Below are 20421 nucleotides of genomic sequence, written 5' to 3' on the forward strand. Positions count from 1 at the left end.
ATTTAGGAAAACCCCAAGGCATTCTACAATTATGTGAAGAGCAAGAGGATAAGACGTGAGAGAATAGGACCAATCAAGTGTGACAGTGGAAAAGTATGTATGGAACCAGAGGAGATAGCAGAGGTACTTAATGAATACTTCAGTATTCACTACAGAAAAGGAACTTGGCAATTGTAGGGATGTTTCACAGTGGACTAAAAAGCTTGAGCATGTACATATTAAGAAAGAGGATGCGTTGGAGCTTTTGGAAAGCATCAAGTTGGATAAATCACTGGGACCAGACGAGATGTACCCCAGGCTACTGTGGGAGGTGAGGGAGGAGACTGCTGAGCCTCTGGCAATGATCTTTGCATCATCAGTGGGGACAGGAGAGGTTCCAGAGGATTGGAGCATTGAGGATGTCGTTTCATTATTCAAGAATGGGAATAGAGATGGCCCAGGAAATTATAGACCAGAGAGTCTTATTTCAGTGGTTGGTAAGTTGATGGAAGAGATCCGGAGAGGCAGGATTTATGAACATTTCGAGAGGCATAATATGATGAGGAATAGTCAGCATAGCTTTGTCAAAGGCATGTCGTGCCTTATCAGCCTGATTGAATTTAACTAAACTTGAGGATGTGACTAAACAAATTGATGAAGGTAGAGCAGTAGATGTAGTGTATATGGATTTCAGCAAGGCATTTGATAAGGTACCCCATGCAAGGCTTACTGAGAAAGTAAGGAGGTATGGAATCCAGGGGGACATTGCTTTGTGGATCCAGAACTGGCTTGCCCACAGAAGGCAAAGAGTGGTTGTAGACAGGTCATATTCTGCATGGAGGTTGGTCAGCAGTGGTGTGCCTCAAGGATCTGTTCTGGGACCCCTACTCTTCATGATTTTTAAAAATAATCTGGATGAAGAAGTGGAGGGATGGGTTAATAAATTTGCTGATGACGCAAAGGTTGGGGGTGTTGTGGATAGTGTGGAGGGCTGTCAGAGGTTACAGCGGGACATTGATAGGATGCAAAACTGAGCTGAGAAGTGGCAGATGGAGTTCAACCCAGATAAGTGTGAGGTGGTTCATTCTGGTAGGTCAAATATGATAGAATACAGTAATAATGGTAAGACTCTTGGCAGTGTGAGGATCAGAGGGATCTTGGGGTCCAAGTCCTTTGGACACTCAAAGCTGCTGCGCAGGTTGATTCTGAGGTTAAGGAAGTATACAGTGCATTGGCCTTCATCAACTGTAGGACTGAGTTTAGGAGCCAAGAGCTAATGCTGCAGCTACAGAGGACCCTGGTCAGACCCCACTTGGAGTACTGTGTTAAGTTCTGGTTGCCTGACTACAGGAAGGAGGTGGAAACCATAGAAAGGGTGCAGAGGAGATTTACAAGGATGTTGCCTGGATTGGGGAGCATGCCTTGTGAGAACAGGTTGAATGAGCTCTGCCTTTTTTCCTTGGAGTGACAGAGGATGAGAGGTGACTTGATAGAGGTATATAAGATGATGAGAGGCATTGATCGTGTGGATAGTCAGAGGCTTTTTCCCAGGGCTGAAATGGCTAGCACAAGGGGGCACAGTTTTAAGGTGCTTGTAAGTAGGTACAGAGGAGATGTCAAGGGTAAGTTCGTTTTTTTATTGTTATTGCTTTGTTTTTTTTCCCCAAAACGCAGACAGTGGTGAATGCGTGGAATGGGCTGCCAGCAGCGGTGGTGGAGGTGGATATGATAGGGTCTTTTAAGAGATTCCTGGACAGGTACATGGAGCTCAGAAAAGTAGAGGGCTATGGGTAACCTTAGGTAATTTCTAAGGTAAGGACATGTTCGGCACATCTTTGTGCACTGAGGGCCAGTATTGTGCTGTAGGTTTTCTATGTTTCTATGTTACCTTACCTATGCTCCTCGTGAATTTATACATCTGTATGAAATCACCTCCCAGTACCCTACACTGAAGGAATAAAGTCCTAGCCTGTCCAACTTCTCCCTATAATATAACCTAGTGTCTCAAGTCCTGGCAGTATCCCTGTAAATCTTTGCTCCATTCTTTCCAGTTTAAACAACATCTTTCCTTTCGCAGTGTGACCAAACCTAAACACAATACTTCAAGTGCAGCCTCGCCAATGTCCTGTACAACCACATGATTACCTCCCAACTTCAATACTCAATGCCCTGACTTTGAAGGCCTTCTTCACCACAAAGTCTACCTGTGACTTTACTTTCAGGGAATCATGTACTTGTTCACCAGATTTCCTCTATTCTACAACAATCCCTAGGACCCTGCAGTTCCATGTTAAAGTCCAACCTGGATTTAATTTTCCAAAGTGTAACACCTCACACTTATCAAAATAGATTCAACATAAAGTATCCCAGTCTTCACTAACACTAAGACACTGCCAAATGAAAGTTCTAAATAGTGAGGATATCAAGTTCTAACTGAAGACATTATACAGATATACCAAACAAAAATAAATCAAAATTGTAAATTTAGTTTGATTAATACCCAAGTGGTACAATTTTCCCCAAATATTAATTCTTCCCAAAAACACTGCAAACTGGATCAAAATTATATTTAAAAGCAGTTCATATGTTTTTTCTCCAAAGGAAATCTTAAAGTAATTATCAATTATACTTTCTAAAATATGTGGCTTTCTTGTAGCACAATGACATTCTTTTAAATATATACAGGAAGAAATCAACCATAGGCAAGACATTTGGTATTTTACCAACGCCATATATTCTCACTCCTGTCTTGAATAAGAACATGCCAAGTTAACGAAAATGCACAGAAATACATTTAAAATGTAGAAAATTTTAAACTAATAAATTACACTTTGTTTGCAATAAAGCAGAAATTTATACAGATGTCACATCTGTAACTGAATGATAACAAGAACCTTTTTTTTAAAAAAGAGCTCACTTCAAACTATACATTCGAATAGTTTCCCGTTCTCAATATCCCATGAAGCCGTACTCGTGACAGTATTCACTAAATGAGCTTAAGAAAACAGATTTTGATGGTGCTGGTTTGTAATTAATTAAATTCAACTCATATACCTATTTATGTCAAATATATTTTGACGGCTAAATAATCTGGATCATATGTTGTGTTATGAAAACCAGCCATCCCTCCATGGACTCTGTTTACACTTCCCACTGCCACAGAAAGGTAGCCAAAAATATCAAAGATCCCTCATTCTGCCTCTAAAGGTACTGTTTGTTTTATATGCAGTTTGTTTTGTACCAACATCACTTCCGGTTCGTAAGCTATCCACATAGGTTAATTTGGATTTCAACTTGAAAGACATCTATCTACATGCACTTTTTATTTGCCCTTGAAACAGCAACATATGTGCAACTTACAGCTTTCTTAATTTTGGTAAACATTCAGTAGATATACTTTGAAGGAAGTTTATTATTCATCACTGTTAAGCTATCGTTGTGGCAAGAATTCACTCCAGTCCATGGCATAGCTATAGTAAGGTGCACATATTAGCTTAACACTGATCATGATGATAATCAAAAATATTAGTATATTAACTCATGCAATGTTTCTGTATTGAATTTAACATGTATTTTACTTAACCTTTTCACAAGTTTCACAAGTTTTCTCATTAGAAACCCTGAAGAAAGCTTTTGGCTTGGGTGATTTTTGAAAAGGTGTTTAACTCCCTGCCTAGCTTTGTATGCAATGCACTCTGAGGGCAGTAGAGTGAAAAGATAATTAATCTTCAAAGGCATTGTCCGTGGACTAGAGACATGCCATCCATACGCCACAATATCAGCTTCAATGATTGCTGAACCCTGGAAGTCAGGTCAGAATATGGCACATCATCGCATCTTCGTTGCACTCCAGCAAAATTACAAATAGCATAGCTGCAGCACACACTCGTCATAGAAACATAGAAAATAGGTGCAGGAGTAGGCCATTCGGCCCTTCGAGCCTGCACCGCCAGTTATTATGATCATGCCTGATCATCCAACTCAGAACCCTGCCCCAGCCTTCCCTCCATACCCCCTGATCCCCGTAGCCACAAGGGCCACATCTAACTCCCTCTTAAATATAGCCAATGAACTGGCCTCAACTGTTTCCTGTGGCAGAGAATTCCACAGATTCACCACTCTCTGTGTGAAGAAGTTTTTCCTAATCTCGGTTCTAAAAGGCTTCCCCTTTATCCTCAAACTGTGACCCCTCGTTCTGGACTTCCCCAACAACGGGAACAATCTTCCTGCATCTAGCCTGTCCAATCCATTTAGGATTTTATACGTTTCAATCAGATCCCCCCTCAATCTTCTAAATTCCAACGAGTACAAGCCCAGTTCATCCAGTCTTTCTTCAGATGAAAGTCCTGCCATCCCAGGAATCAATCTGGTGAACCTTCTTTGTACTCCCTCTATGGCAATGATGTCTTTCCTCAGATTAGGGGACCAAAACTGCGCACAATACTCCAGGTGTGGTCTCACCAAGGCCTTGTACAACTGCAGTAGTACCTCCCTGCTCCGGTACTCGAATCCTCTCGCTATAAATGCCAGCATACCATTCGCCTTTTTCACTGCCTGCTGTACCTGCATGCCCACTTTCAATGACTGGTGTATAATGACACCCAGGTCTCGTTGCACCTCCCCTTTTCCTAATCGGCCACCATTCACATAATAATCTGTTTTCCTATTTTTGCCACCAAAGTGGATAACTTCACATTTATCCACATTAAATTGCATCTGCCATGAATTTGCCCACTCACCCAACCTATCCAAGTCACCCTGCATCCTCTTAGCATCCTCCTCACAGCTAACACTGCCACCCAGCTTCGTGTCATCCGCAAACTTGGAGATGCTGCATTTAATTCCCACATCCAAGTCATTAATATACATTGTAAACAACTGGGGTCCCAGTACTGAGCCTTGCGGTACCCCACTAGTCACCACCTGCCATTCTGAAAAGGTCCCGTTTATTCCCACTCTTTGCTTCCTGTCTGCTAACCAATTCTCTATCCACATCAATACCTTACCCCCAATACCGTGTGCTTTAAGTTTGCACACTAATCTCCTGTGTGGGACCTTGTCAAAAGCCTTTTGAAAATCCAAATATACCACATCCACTGGTTCTCCCCTATCCACTCTACTAGTTACATCCTCAAAAAATTCTATGAGATTCGTCAGACATGATTTTCCTTTCACAAATCCATGCTGACTTTGTCCGATCATTTCACCGTTTTCCAAATGTGCTGTTATCACATCTTTGATAACTGACTCCAGCAGTTTCCCCACCACCGACGTTAGGCTAACCGGTCTATAATTCCCCGGTTTCTCTCTCCCTCCTTTTTTAAAAAGTGGGGTTACATTAGCCACCCTCCAATCCTCAGGAACTAGTCCAGAATCTAACGAGTTTTGAAAAATTATCACTAATGCATCCACTATTTCTTGGGCTACTTCCTTAAGCACTCTGGGATGCAGACCATCTGGCCCTGGGGATTTATTTGCCTTCAATCCCTTCAATTTACCTAACACCACTTCCCTACTAACATGTATTTCGCTCAGTTCCTCCATCTCACTGGACCCTCTGTCCCCTACTATTTCTGGAAGATTATTTATGTCCTCCTTAGTGAAGACAGAACCAAAGTAATTATTCAATTGGTCTGCCATGTCCTTGCTCCCCATAATCAATTCACCTGTTTCTGTCTGTAGGGGACCTACATTTGTCTTTACCAGTCTTTTCCTTTTTACATATTTATAAAAGCTTTTACAGTCAGTTTTTATGTTCCCCGCCAGTTTTCTCTCATAATCTTTTTTCCCCTTCCTAATTAAGTCCTTTGTCCTCCTCTGCTGAACTCTGAATTTCTCCCAGTCCTCAGGTGAGCCACTTTTTCTGGCTAATTTGTATGCTTCTTCTTTGGAATTGATACTATCCCTAATTTCTCTTGTCAGCCATGGGTGCACTACCTTCCTTGATTTATTCTTTTGCCAAACTGGGATGAACAATTGTTGTAGTTCATCCATGCAATCTTTAAATGCTTGCCATTGCATATCCACCGTCAATCCTTTAAGTGTCATTTGCCAGTCTATCTTAGCTAATTCATGTCTCATACCTTCAAAGTTACCCCTCTAAGTTCAAAACCTTTGTTTCTGAATTAACTATGTCACTCTCCATCTTAATGAAGAATTCCACCATATTATGGTCACTCTTACCCAAGGGGCCTCTCACGACAAGATTGCTAATTAACCCTTCCTCATTGCTCAAAACCCAGTCCAGAATAGCCTGCTCTCTAGTTGGTTCCTCGACATGTTGGTTCAAAAAACCATCCCACATACATTCCAAGAAATCCTCTTCCTCAGCACCTTTACCAATTTGGTTCACCCAATCTACATGTAGATTGAAGTCACCCATTATAACTGCTGTTCCTTTATTGCACACATTTCTAATTTCCTGTTTAATACCATCTCTGACCTCACTACTACTGTTAGGTGGTCTGTACACAATTCCCACCAGCGTTTTCTGCCCCTTAGTGTTACGCAGCTCTACCCATATCGATTCCACATCTTCCCGGCTTATGTTCCTCCTTTCTATTGCGTTAATCTCATCTTTAACCAGCAACGCCACCCCACCTCCTTTTCTTTCATGTCTATCCCTCCTGAATATTGAATATCCCTGAATGTTGAGCTCCCATCCTTGGTCACCCTGGAGCCATGTCTCTGTGATCCCAACTATATCATAATCATTAATAACAATCTGCACTTTCAATTCATCCACCTTATTACGAATGCTCCTTGCATTGACACACAAAGCCTTCAGGCGCTCTTTTACAACTCTCTTAGCCCTTATACAATTATGTTGAAAAGTGGCCCTTTTTCATGCTTGCCCTGGATTTGTCGGCCTGCCACTTTTACTTTTCTCCTTAGTACTTTTTGCTTCCACCCTCACTTTACACCCCTCTGTCTCTCTGCGCTCGTTCCCATCCCCCTGTTGTGAACTAACCTCCTCTCGCTAATCTTCAAATCTCGCTAATCTCGCTAATCTCCTCTAACCTCCGCCTCTTTAATTTGATTCCCACCCCCCAACCATTCTAGTTTAAAGTCACCTCAGTAGCCCTCGCTAATCTCCCTGCCAGGATATTGGTCCCCCTAGGATTCAAGTGTAACCCGTCCTTTTTGTACAGGTCACGCCTGTGCCAAAAGAGGTCCCAATGATCCAAAAACTTGAATCCCTGCCCCCTGCTCCAATCCCTCAGCTACGCATTTATCCTCCACCTCATTGCATTCCTACTCTCACTGTCGCGTGGCACAGGCAGTAATCCCGAGATTACTACCTTTGCGGTCCTTTTTCTCAACTCCCTTCCTAGCTCCCTATATTCTCCTTTCAGGACCTCATCCCTTTTCCTACCTATGGCATTGGTACCTATATGTACCACGACCTCTGGCTCCTCACCCTCCCACTTCAGGATATCTTGAACACGATCAGAAATATCCCGGACCCTGGCACCAGGGAGGCAAACTACCATCCGGGTCTCTGGACTGCGTCCACAGAATCGCCTATCTGACCCCCTTACTATCGAGTCCCCTATCACAACTGCCCTCCTCTTCCTTGCCCAACCCTTCCGAGCTACAGGGCCGGACTCTATGCCAAGGCTGAAGTGGCAAAAATTAAGAGCATCATATGCCAAGCATGAAATCGAAATGCTAATGGAGAAAGCACGTACAGAGGCTACACTGAATGCACTCAAGGAGGAGCACGAAGCTGAGGCTGCCCTTAGCAGAGTCAAAGGTGTATTAAGCAGCAGCCTTAGACAATGGTGGTCATCTCTGAGAAGGTGACTGAAGAACTGACCAATGGTGCAAGCCCTCTAATATGACATGGCTGCTCAACAGAGGATGAAATCAAAGTACCAAAGATAAGAACCAGTTTCCTGTGATGCTTCACATCAGATCTTCACCCAGTTCTCCTCCTGAACTTGCATCCTCTGCTTCAGATTCAAACCTAAAGAAAAATGAACCATCATTTAAGGTGGAAAGTGAGACGTGTTTAAAATCACCCAATTTGAAAATACACAGGTGTTCACCACTTAATAAGAGCACTGAACAGTGCACAGAATGCATCAGTAGTTCATCTTTCTACAGAAGCTACCACAGAACCAACTGCACAGCCCTCCCTCGCCGCACCAGGCTGTGGTGATAAATCGCTGTTGGACAATAGTTTGAGTGAGATGCTAAGTCTGGCCAGAGAAACCCTGAGGCAGAGTCAGTCCACTTGTGGACTTAACAATCATCCGTATAGTGGTGGAGAATCTGTACAGGTGGCAAGGAGAACTGGAGAACAGTAACAATATCTTGCAGAACAAGGATGGGCACACAGTGCAGCAAGCAGCGGTGGTCTCCAGGAAACTGAGCCAAGAAACCATTGACACACCGGAAGAACTAGACCCAGATACAGCTGTAAATTCAGGGCCAACACCTTGGGCTACTGGTTCCAGCACATCCGCAGCAGAGCACGGCGGGAAGCAAGCTGAGCATCCATCAGGTATAGATACTTCCCCGTACGTTCCAAAGAAACTTCAGAAGTTACTGGAAACAAAGCCAATAGATTTGTTGTGGAGTCAACAAAGTGGAGGTCTGCTTACCCCTGCCGACTCTCATTGACTTCAATTGTAGTCCCAACAACAGGGATGAAATCCCAACCCATTAAGCTGCACACAGTTGTTCACATCTGAAGGACATCGTTGACAAAATCCCCTTACTTCACTCTTCCACTGAGATTCTCCTGTTGCTGGGCAGAGACACTATCTGTGCACATAAGGTATGTGAACAGCACAACAGTCAGCACGACACACCTTATGCCCAATGACTGGACCTGGGTTGGATCACAGCCTGCCACGATGGTGCTCATCAGACCACTATCATTGCATTTAAGACTAACGTCCTGAAGGATGGGCACCTAAGTCATTTCAGAGCTCGGCACATTTGTAGGCAACTTCTCAGCACAGAGTACCTGAATTGCTAGAGGTTAGAATTCTTCTTGTTCGAAGACAGGTGTATGAAAAGAAATCACAAAGCAGGAACTTCTCACAAAGCAAAGTCTCCTAGGCAAATGTTGTCCCTTTATTGGATCTGAGGGGCTATTATGCGTTGGAGGACACATTAAGAAGGCACAACTCACTTCTGAGGAAACTCATTCATTTATCATCTTGGGTAAGCATCACGTAACCTTTTGGCCCATCAGACTTTACCATGGAAAAGAATGTCATCATGGCCGACATTTTACTAAGGAGCTGTAAGAGCAGCAGGTTTACGGATTGTTGGAGGAAAGCAAACAATCAGTAGCCTAGGCTACCTTTGTGTGACACATCACAAGTTGCGAGGTAGACAGCAGGAACATAAGGTTCATTTGAACACAGACCCAGCGTTTAAGCATGTGGGTTTGGAGGTGTTTGGCCCATAGTCCATCAATTCAGGGAAAACACGAGGGTCATGCAAATTCTAAACATTGGGCTGTTATTTTTACATGCACGAGCACACATGCTATTCGCATCAAAGTGATCAAATAAATGGACTCATTCAGCTTCATCAATGCCCTCTGCTGTTTCTTCACAATCAGGGGACCAGTGACGCAGTTAAGGTCTGACCATGGGACCAATTTCACTGGAGCTTGTAGAGAGCTTCAAATTGATCCCATATGCTGCAAAGACAACTATGTGAGTAACTATCTTTCCAATCAAAGTCAAACATGGATTTTCAAACCCGCCCCCCCCCCACCCTGCCTGGCCATGTTTCACAGAGGATGATTCTTAGGAAAGGACAACTAGCATCACATGTCGGATTTTCAATGCAATGCTCCTTAAAGTGGGCCTTTGAAGCTCACATGCTAAATCCTGACAACCTTCATGGCTGAGGTTACAGTTATTGTAAGCTTCAGTCTGTACATAGCCAGACGAGCATCATATATTGATGCCTGCTCTGCTCCTCCTGTTCGGCTAGGTCACTTTAACAATGCTAACCAATAGACAGGAAGGGAGGGAGGTCCAGAGTTTGGCCAAAACCTTTTGGCTAAAGTGGTGGAGAGAGTACATTACCAATCTCCAGAGTCGGAGAAAATGGGAAAACTATTAGGGTTAGTCACACAAATCTTCGAGTGAAGATGGGAAAATTAAGAAAATTGAAGAGAGAACATTAAAGATGGCATAGTAAGACTTTTTTTTAGACCAGTCTCTGAAACCATCCATTCTTTTCCCAGAGACTTAATGAAATGAGGATTTGATATTTAGTTTCAGTAGTTGAGTTTGACATCACAGATGTCAAGCAGAGAGTGTTCTGCTTCTAGAGGTGCCGTTCATGTTGTATGTAGTTCATTTTGCGCAAACATCACTTGCTGTTTGTAAGCTTCCCCACCCCACATCATTCCCTGCACCGGTCAATTTGGATTTTGACTTGAAGCAAACACAGTAGAAAGACATCCTTCTCCATCCACTTTTTATTTGCCCTTGAAACAGCAATATCTGTGAGTCTTAAGTTTTCTTAATATCGGTAAATATTTGGTAGATGTAAATAAAGGAAGTATTATGTTTATCATTATTAGGCTAATGTTGCGCCCCTTTTTCACTCTAGTCCATGACATAACTATAGAAAGTTGCATGTGTGTCTCAACTTGTTTAACGCTGATCATGAGAATAATCAATAATTGGTATATTCAGGCTTGACATGATTCTGTATTGAATTTAATCCGTATTTTACTTAACTTTCTGAAGTTTCACAAAGTATCTCATGAAAAATCCTTAAAACCCCAGAAGAAAACTTCCGGCACTCAAGTGATATTTGAGAAGGAATTCAATTCCCAGCTTGGCTTTGTATGCAATGTACCTCAGGGCAGTAGATTCCTTCCACGCCATACATTCTATCTGCTCCCCCTTCCACTGAGCAGAAGATACAAAAGCCTAAAGCATGTACGACCAGCTTCTATCCCACTTTTATAAGACTGTTGCACACTGAAGATCAGTAATAGCATCTTCTCCTCACTGACACATTTCAAGGTTATATTGTTATGCCACTACTCTACATTCTCTAAACTCACAGCACAAACACCATGTATAATTCACCAACGTTGTTGAAGAAGAGGTGACAAGAAGTGAAATAGACTGGCTGGTTAAATGGTATTGCCACAAGCTTACACTCAAAATCAGCAAGCCCCAAGATATGATTCTGAATTTCAAGAAGTTGGGAGAACACACAACAGTCTTCCTTGAAGGATCTGTGGTGGAAAAGGTGAGCAGCTTCAAGTTCCTGGGTATCAACATCACAGAGGACCATCTTGGGCCCAAGACATTGATATAATCACAAAGGTAGCACAGCAGCAGCTCTACTTCATGAGCAGTTTAACGAGATTCAGTATGTCATCAAAGATTCATGTAAATTTCTACAGATGTATGGTGGAGAGTATTCTAATTGGCTACATCACTGCCTACTATGAAACATCCAACATGCAGGATCAAAAGATGCTGTAGAGGGTTATAAATTCTGCCATCTCCATCATGAGAACACCCTCCCCTCCACTGAGGACATCTTCAAAAGACAGTGTCTCAAGAATGTGGCACCCATTACTAAGGACCCTCACCATATGGGACATACCTTCTTCTCGCTACTACTACTGGGGAGGAGGTACAGGAACCTGAGGATCCACACTCAATGCTTTAGGAACCGCTTCTTCCACTCCACCGTCAGATTTCTGAACAGTCCATGAACCAATGAACATTACTTTGTTATTCCTCTTTTGCACTAATTATATTTTTAAATTATCATAAGTTTTGTGTCTTGCACACACTACTGCAAATCAAATTTCATGACATTTCAATGATAATAAACCTGATTCTGAACATTTGACCTCATAATCTAACTAGATATGGTCCTTGCACTTTACTGTCTACCTGCATGTCAATTTCTCTCTAATTGTAGCACTACATTCTACATTCTGCATTCCACTACATTATTACCTCAATGTATACATTTTAAAATTACCTGCAAGGATTACATGCAAAACAAAGTTTTTCCTCTATATCTCAGTAGATGCAACAAGAACTGCCAGCATAAGAAAAATGTTCCAAAAACACATTTGCAGAAACAGAAAGTTCCTCTACTTCAAAGTTTAATTGTTTTTCTTCCCTCAAATCCTACCTGGCCTGCTGAAAGTTCTAACATTTTCAGTTACTAGCAGCTGCTGTTCCTTTTTCATTTACAAAATGGTCAACATTATTTGATACTTGCTCCTTTAGCCACTTCCACCATGAGCTAATGCTCACCTACAGTTGTGAAACAAGATCACCAAGTAACACAATAGGGTGGGAAAAAAAAACCACCTTTACTTTTGCAGTTTAGACTATCTAAAATACAAGTTGCTACTGAAACATAAAATTCCATTCCTAAAATTCATGAAGGAGGGAATTTAACCTATATACTGTGCATGTTAGTAGTTTAAATGCAAATCATTTTGGGCTTGAGGATTTTCTAGAATGTTCTATTGCAATCAATTGTTTACTCTGCTGGATTTATACCAAAGGCAATAGAGAAAATAGATCTGTACTTGTATAGCATTTTTCAACAATATTTAACTATTGAGCAAACCGTTCAACATGCATACGGCGTTCAAGGAACAAAGCAATATTAGCTAACAAAAACAAAAGTGATAAGCCACTAAAGATGTTGGAACACATAAAAAGCTTTGCACAGAAGACTTGGCTATTATAAACAGAAATCAAATTAAAGGACCACAGCTACCTACAGATCTGAAAGTGACAAAGAGCCAATGACTTGATCTGAAAACAGGAATGGTCATTTTATAACCAAGGCATTGAGTTGATGGGGGAGTTTGGTGCGATTGAAAGCACTGGTTTGGGATTTTGAATGAGGGAAGCTATGAAGCTATAAAAGCATAGAAAGGGGGCAATTTTTGAATAAGCAAGGCTAGAGGGAAAGGCATGGAAAGCGATTCAGGAAAAGATACTCAGAGCAGGACCAGGCAACGTTATACTGATGGTAAACATACTCTTAGTGATGGCACAGGTGTTAGCTTTGAAACAACTTGGTGTTAAATTAACACCAAGGTTGTGAACACACCGGCTCTTTTGCATTCATTGAGATGGAGCAAGTCAGTGTTTAGGGCACAAAGTTTGTTCCGGGGGCAAAAAAAAACTATTTTAATATACTCAGTGTTCCTTTGAAAGACATGTCCAAAATCCTGTGCTGAATTTAATTAGCAAGCAGTCTGATAATTTGGAAAGATTGCAGAAGGGTCATGAGAAAAAATTGAAGGTTAAATCTGGGTACCATTAGCACACATGAAAAATATACTTTTGGATAATACTGCTGACAGTGCGTGTACGTAAGAAAGCGGACCACAGTCAAATTCTTTAGGGCACCAGAGCTAATAATGACAGCTTGTGAAAAGATGTCAGCTATGACAACCATGCTAATAGACAAGTGAAATCCTATTTTGCTGTACCAGAGGAAATTGATATTGTCTTAGAAAGTGCAGGGATAAATTAATTTCATCACAATCATACAGGATGCCATTACTGGTTTACTTTGGAGCAGTTCCCATACTGCTGTAGTAGAGGAAATGTTGGAGGTTACATGTTCAAGGCCTAGAGATGGCAGTTTGAAAATGGGCTAGTAGAATGAAGGCCTGAAGAGTTATGCAAGCAGCAGCAACAAGATTTAAGAGAGACAAGCACTACTAATATCAGTTCATAAGAAGAATCATAGAAAGCTGCTAAATCATAGAAAGATGCAACTTCAATATTTCAGTCGTAAGCAGCTCAAAGCGATAGGTGGATCTTACAGACTAGCTGAAAGGGCCTGAAAGGACACAGGAGAGAAAGGCAAGTTTGAAATCAAGACCAGTCAATACTAAAAAATTAGGCTTATACAGTCACAGTCTTGTGACAAAATTCTCAAAGCTTCTTGACATTGTGACTAGAGACAAGGGTTTTTGAAATTCTAGAACCTTGAGCCTTTACAGTCAACAAAATGTTTTAATTGCCATCACTATTATTTTACACTTAAGTAGTACCTTTCATGGGCTTCGGTCACTGCAATATGTTTCAGAGCATATGCAAATTTTTTGAAGCGCAGTCATTGTTGTAATTCGGCTTGTTCTGCATTAATATTGCACGTTTGTTCTGGACAGAGTTTGCCATTTCTGATGTCAAAAGTTGTATCCCACACAAAAACCTCCACATGGACAATTTGAATTGTATGCAATGTCTAGTTGGAGTAATGAGTATTGATTAGGAAGAAACTCATTTTGGAGAAGAGTGTCAAAATTGAATATATACATAAAAAAAGAGAAACTAGATCTTTAATTTAAAAAATTGAAACTGCAAGCCACAACCTTTAAAGTTTAGAAGTGCATTTTTATTAAGAACTTCCACTGAATTGTGAATATATCATTCTAAATTAGTGACAGATTCTCTCTCAATTTTAATCCTTTGACACATTATAGGACCTCTCCACAATAAAGGAAGGCAGACAGAATTGGTATAGGTTTCCATCACAGTTCAGACAGCGGCACTGCAAGATCACTGCAATTCTCCACTGACTACACTTTTTACAAGTTTTGTTTTTTTCTAAAAAAGTTTATAATTTGAATTTCATCATGCAATTCTATAACAGTGGATTACATACTTTTATTTCTGACTTCATATCAAATATGGGATATTTTTGGATTTTATATTGAATACTTTATGAATGCAAACAAGAGAGAAACTACAGATGCTAGAAACCCAAGCAACACACGCACAAAATGCTGAAGGAACTCAGCAGGCCAGGCAGCATCTATGGAATAAAGTACAGCGGACTATACTTTTTTCCCTAAATGCTACCTGGCTTGCTGAGTTTCTCCAGCACTTTTGTGTGTTACTTTACTAATGCAGTTGGGAAACCTCTCTTAGACTGCAGGGGCAAAAAAGTTTACTAGGATGATTTGAATTCAGATTTCACAAGTAAACATTAAATACAGTGGATTCTAGTTAATTGGGACACATGGGGACCAGTACAATTTTGGACCAATTAAGCAGCTGCCCAAATTAGCCAAAGTTTCATTGAAATAGTTTAAAAAGCATATAAAAAAAAGACAACCTACCATTTAAGTGAGTACCAAACTAAGTAATTAAATGAAATATAGAACAAATTAGAACAGTACCAATACTACTACAGTACTATAAAATTGTATTAATTCATAATAGTTATAGAAGGTGAGCACACTACAGTGTTCTTTTGGTTAACTGTAAATGAACAGGCACAGACAGCTAGTACGGACTCTCTTCATATAATGCTTTCAACGAATGCATCCTCCAAATCTTAATTTTCATTGTAACATTCGAGATGATTGTTGATACCTTCAAATTCTTTGTAGTTCCTAACTTGAATTAGTGACATTGTTTCATTTTCACTCCCAGCAGTTTCTGGCACCTCCAAGCTTCAATGCTTGAAACCGCAGTGAGCAAGAACAGTTCTGAATTGTCTTACTGCTCATTTCTTGCTGACTATCAGTGACAAAAATCACTGCTTTTTGAACAGAAACACAAGCAACTATCTCTACTTAGAAACTGCTTGCTCTAAGCACCGCGTAGTGTCCACTAGCCACATAGGCATGCGCCTGACACTAGTTTTCTAACTGTTTCTACTGTTTCAGCAACAGTATCTGTCCCAATTAAACAACACAGTGTCCAAATAAACAAAGGGAATCCTGGCTATTTTCTCAATTAGTTTTTGTTCTTTAAAGTTGTCTGAAATAAGTGGCTGCCCTGATTAATGGTAATCTACTATAGTCTAACCACAGCTCTTTTTCAAGGACATAACTAAAGCCAAGCCTAAAGGCAAATTACTAATATGTGCAATGGAACTAGTAGCAAACAATGTTTGATGAACACAAGTATCTACTACCATGGATAGTTATAGATCTGTTAGTCTAACTTCTTAAGACAACTGTTGTAATTACATTGATAAGAATTTCACAACACGCTACTCATTCTCCCACTCATACAAATTAGATGCGGAGGCAAAACAACAAGTACTTAATCAGTTTAGTTTAAAACATTATGAGTTTTGTAATACAATAAATTGCAACAGATAGAAAAGTGTGCAAACACATCTTTCATTAGTTGGCGAGCCATAATTTGACACCATTTCAACTGTGTAGTTTGAAGTTTCAGTAACTAAAGTTGCTTTAAAACAGAGTGACATTCATTAACAAAGATAAACATGATGGATATAGTTTGATCTTATTTTAATTACTCACACGAAAATTTGCACAAAGGTACCACAATATCATAATTGCATTCATATACCTGACTAACTTTAGTTAAAATTTCCATGTTCATTCAAGAGCAGAGCCAAAGAATCTTTCAAAACTGGTACACTATACAGGAAAACACCAGACGCCAATTAAACCAAGTTAAAAATAACTGGATGTAATGCACATGCATAGAAGTGTAGAAGTTTAACAGCAATTTAAACACTGATAAACAATATCTACATAAAGTGTAAATCACGGACACTTAACTCGTCGATCAGATTTAGAGTGCTATCGAAGTAAACCAGATTAAATGATGCAACGCAATGAATCCGTTTCATAAACACTAAAATGTCTCTGACCTGCTTTCCCTCCCTCCCTACATAATGCAAACTTTATTATCAATTACACAGAATATTCCGTTTCAAATTTTCAGTTAAAATCAAAACTGCGGCCTACTATTTTCGTTACTCAAGCGAAAAGCTATATATTTAAACTGTCCAGGTATAACAGAAGGGCCTAAATCGAAACAATATTTATGCATACGCCACCTCGAAAAGTTACAACTGTTCTCCAACATTAAAAAGTGAAATGAAACAGATAATAATTAACATAAACTTCCAATGTAATTTTTTTGTTCAGTTCAATAACTACAAGTGTGGAAATCATCATCGTTTTGGTCTGACAACCTGGACACGATACTGTTACTTCCATAAATCAAATAATCTACTGGAATTGCAAGCAAATCCAGATCGCTAAAAACTTGGCTCCCCTCGTTTTGTATTGATTTTACATTTATCTTTGTATTTCAAAAAATGTTCTAGATCTCACGCAAATAATGGAATAATCTTCAATAGCTATTTGCAGTCAGATACGCCCATTTTTAAAAGTTAAAATATTGTAATATTGCATCCGTGCGATATTTTGTGCGCTGTCAGCATCTACAATTAGTTTTAACCACGCTTTCTTCCGAGCGTGGACCCGTCCCTAAACACTGCAGAGGCTTCATCTCTTTGGCAGACGCCAGGAACTGGAATTCTTAAGGATTTGTGGCTGTCGTCTTACAATTAGGGATTCAAAAGTACTTCCAAATAGTGATTAAATGGACTACAGAGAAGCAAAAAAAAAGTACCGGGAATATAACATTAAACGGCGTATTGATACTGACTTTCGTCTCATCAATTTCTTTTTCATTTAATGTACACATGAAACATGTTGATACAAATGGGGCATTGCAGCCATTCAGCACTGACCTAATAAAATTCACCAAAAAACCTTGACTGTTTACGCTACGACAGATCGTGCCCATAGCACACGTTTTAAGCAGAAAAAAGTGCGATATTTACAAAGCAAAATTATTGAAATATTAAAATTAACAATGAATTAATTCTGACCAGTTGCAATGCGGGTCGTGAGAAGCTTTCTTTGAACAACAGCACAAATCCCTTTAATGAAAGGAAGAAACCATCTAATATACCGAAGACTAACTTACTTAAAATAATTATAACATTTTTAATGTGGTTTTAGTAAAAGCGCAGTTTCTAGGAGGAGCTCTAAGCGCTTTGTAACACTTCCTCTCAATCAAATTTTACAACTCGAGTAATCATAAAATGATTACACTCGGGGGGGGGCTGGAAAAATATAAACTTTTCAGAATAGGGTTTCAATAAGGAGAGGAAATGGTTATAAACGTAGATAGTCCAATATTAAGCAAGAAGATGTTGATAACCAATGAAACAGAACTGATCGAATGCGTTCCTTATCAAATGAGAATGCATGTTGGATATTAAAAATCAAATGCTTCACTCTGCAATGAGACCCATCAGGAAGATCGATGACAGCGTGATGGGAAAAAGATTTGTCTTTAGCAGGTTATAAAAGCACCATGGGTATACTTATGGATAATACGGCAATGACCAAAAACAGAACCGTTTTGTGAATAAGAACAACTATTCTCAGATATATTTGGCATAACCGAAATATCAGTGCTCATTTAGTAAATTTGCCGGCAACGAACAGTCATTTTGAGCTATAAAGGATGCATATCATTAAAACACACAAACACCGCGCTTCAAAAACTCGCACATGTACGCCACAATTTGACAGAATTTACTCATTGAACAGCAATCACGTTGCACTAAAACTAGGACATTGATATTAGCAACCAAAAGGGATAAAATCCCTTATTTGTAACATTTATAAGCAACCAATTAATTAAAATGAAATCTCCACCAGTCCAAACTACTTACCCGAAGAGCACGATATCAAAAATACAACAAACGCAAGCTTGGTACCAGCTCCCATGGTTCGAGTTTTTGGACAGCTTTAAGAAAATAGACTAATTGAAATAACAACGTTCGCTGTTTCGCTTCCAAAGCAGAGAAAATTCTTTGCGACTCCACCACGTCTCCTGACTAGTTACTGGCTGCGATCCACCTTTTTCTTCCTCAGTGGGCAACTTCATTCACAAAAGATAGGAATTTGAGCAGCTCACACTTTGGTTATTTTTTAAAAAATCAACAGAATTAGTTGCGTCGATCAAACACCGTGAAAACAAAAAAAAACGCAATTCGTATAAATGGATGAGGAAGGATGGAAGAAAAGCCACGGTACAAATCCTCAGCTCCTTTCATGGGAATGGTGTACTCGAAGTCTCCCGGAATTCATAATTAGCAAAGTAGGCCTAAGTCCAAAATGGCGTTGACTTGTTTTTGTTTCCTCCCCCCACCCCCTTTACACTCACCCTGGAGATTTTTTTTAACGAAGGGAGGCTCGCCTCCCAATCAGAGAAGGGGCCGTGGTCTTGATTGACACTCGCATCAAACCATTCAATGACTTGCTTGCGCCTTACGTCACTCTGATTGACATGTTCGCTTTGTCCCGAGATCGTCGACAAAAGGCGCGTTTATTATTGGAAGCGGACCAATCACCTTCCGGCAATAATGGGGAGGGGCTTTTTGTGTGTGTGTGTGTGTGTGTGTGTGTGTGTGTGTGTGTGTCCGCGTCGTCATGTTAACTGGACAAATTCAACCGAACTTGATAGCCGTGAATGTGATTGACATTCACGTGATCCCTTCACGGGGAACTGTGATTTACACTCGTGGAAGTGGATTGGCTGAGCGAGAGGGCCGGGAAATGCCAGATTTACGATAACGATAATATTAAAGGAATCTGATGACTGGAAGGAAATGATTGCAAAACATGTTTGGGATTGGTGCTGAACATTGGAATGTTGCTACCTCAAGAAGGTGTTGTTGTTACTCAAACGTAATATCAAGAAGTTGCTACTTTTTCCAAAGTATTAGCAATAAAGATCGTTAAAGTTATTGCATCGTGGTTATTATTAGACCAGCCTGAAAACACAATAGCTAGCGTTCTGTTTATTCCTATGTTACATTTTTGTCATCCTGCCGAGTCAGGAGCTGAGCCAAATCAACATTCAGAGTAATAAGATTCCCCGACTAGCTGTCTCTTGTCGAAATACGGTATATTTTTTCAATGCCAGTACATTGGCTTTAAACGCAACACGTTGCTTTCCTTTACGAAGGAAAGGGTTCGAAAATAATATATACATTGAAAAGCAGACCGAGTTTTAAAATATTTTTATTAGATTTCAAGACTGGACATTCTGGCGCAGGATGTAACCAGAAGGTTATACGTTACTATTTTCTACCTCCAGCTCGAAATTTCCCATACACCGGTTAGGTAGGTTTGTAGGTTTTTGCAGCTTTTTTATGCAAACACAAACTTCTGAGTTTATTTTCTGCTCTTAAAATTCGAAGCAAAGGGTACCGAGGGCAATTGAAAGCCAAACATCAATATAGCTGGTTAGGATCCGTGCAGGTGAGAAATTATAGACACATTTCTCAAAGCTCGTAAACAGATATTTAACGAAAATGCTTACCACGGGCTTAAGTGTTAGGAAGCGATCCGACTCTAGGTCTGTTGAACAAAGAGAACGGGTGCGTGTGATGGGGGAGATAAATTAGAATCCCTGAGAGGGAGCCATTTCCTCAGTTTACCCGGGTCTGGTACTGTACTCTTTGACGGAGAGATTATTTCAGTCTGTGTAGAGGCACAGGTTTGGAACAATGTTCCTTTTTTTCTGCACTGCAGTTTCTAAAATAAAACGTAAAATGTATTAAGGTGTTATGCTGGATATCGATGACGATACA

General features: G+C 40.2%; 1 protein-coding gene across 2 annotated transcripts in view; it reads right to left on the reverse strand.

Moving 5' to 3' along the window:
• LOC134346848 (activin receptor type-2A-like) overlaps positions 1 to 18956 on the reverse strand; it is a 150377-nt gene extending 131421 nt beyond the window's left edge. For both annotated transcript variants that reach the window (XM_063048599.1, XM_063048598.1), the window contains exon 1: positions 18496 to 18956. In XM_063048599.1, coding sequence (XP_062904669.1) covers positions 18496 to 18550 — 55 coding nt within the window. In that variant the 5' untranslated portion in view covers positions 18551 to 18956. The remainder of the gene's footprint in view (positions 1 to 18495) is intronic.
• Between the last annotated feature and the right edge of the window lie 1465 nt (positions 18957 to 20421).

The sequence above is a fragment of the Mobula hypostoma genome, chromosome 5 (genome assembly GCF_963921235.1).
Source record: "Mobula hypostoma chromosome 5, sMobHyp1.1, whole genome shotgun sequence".
In the NCBI taxonomy this organism is placed as follows: Eukaryota; Metazoa; Chordata; class Chondrichthyes; order Myliobatiformes; family Myliobatidae; genus Mobula; species Mobula hypostoma.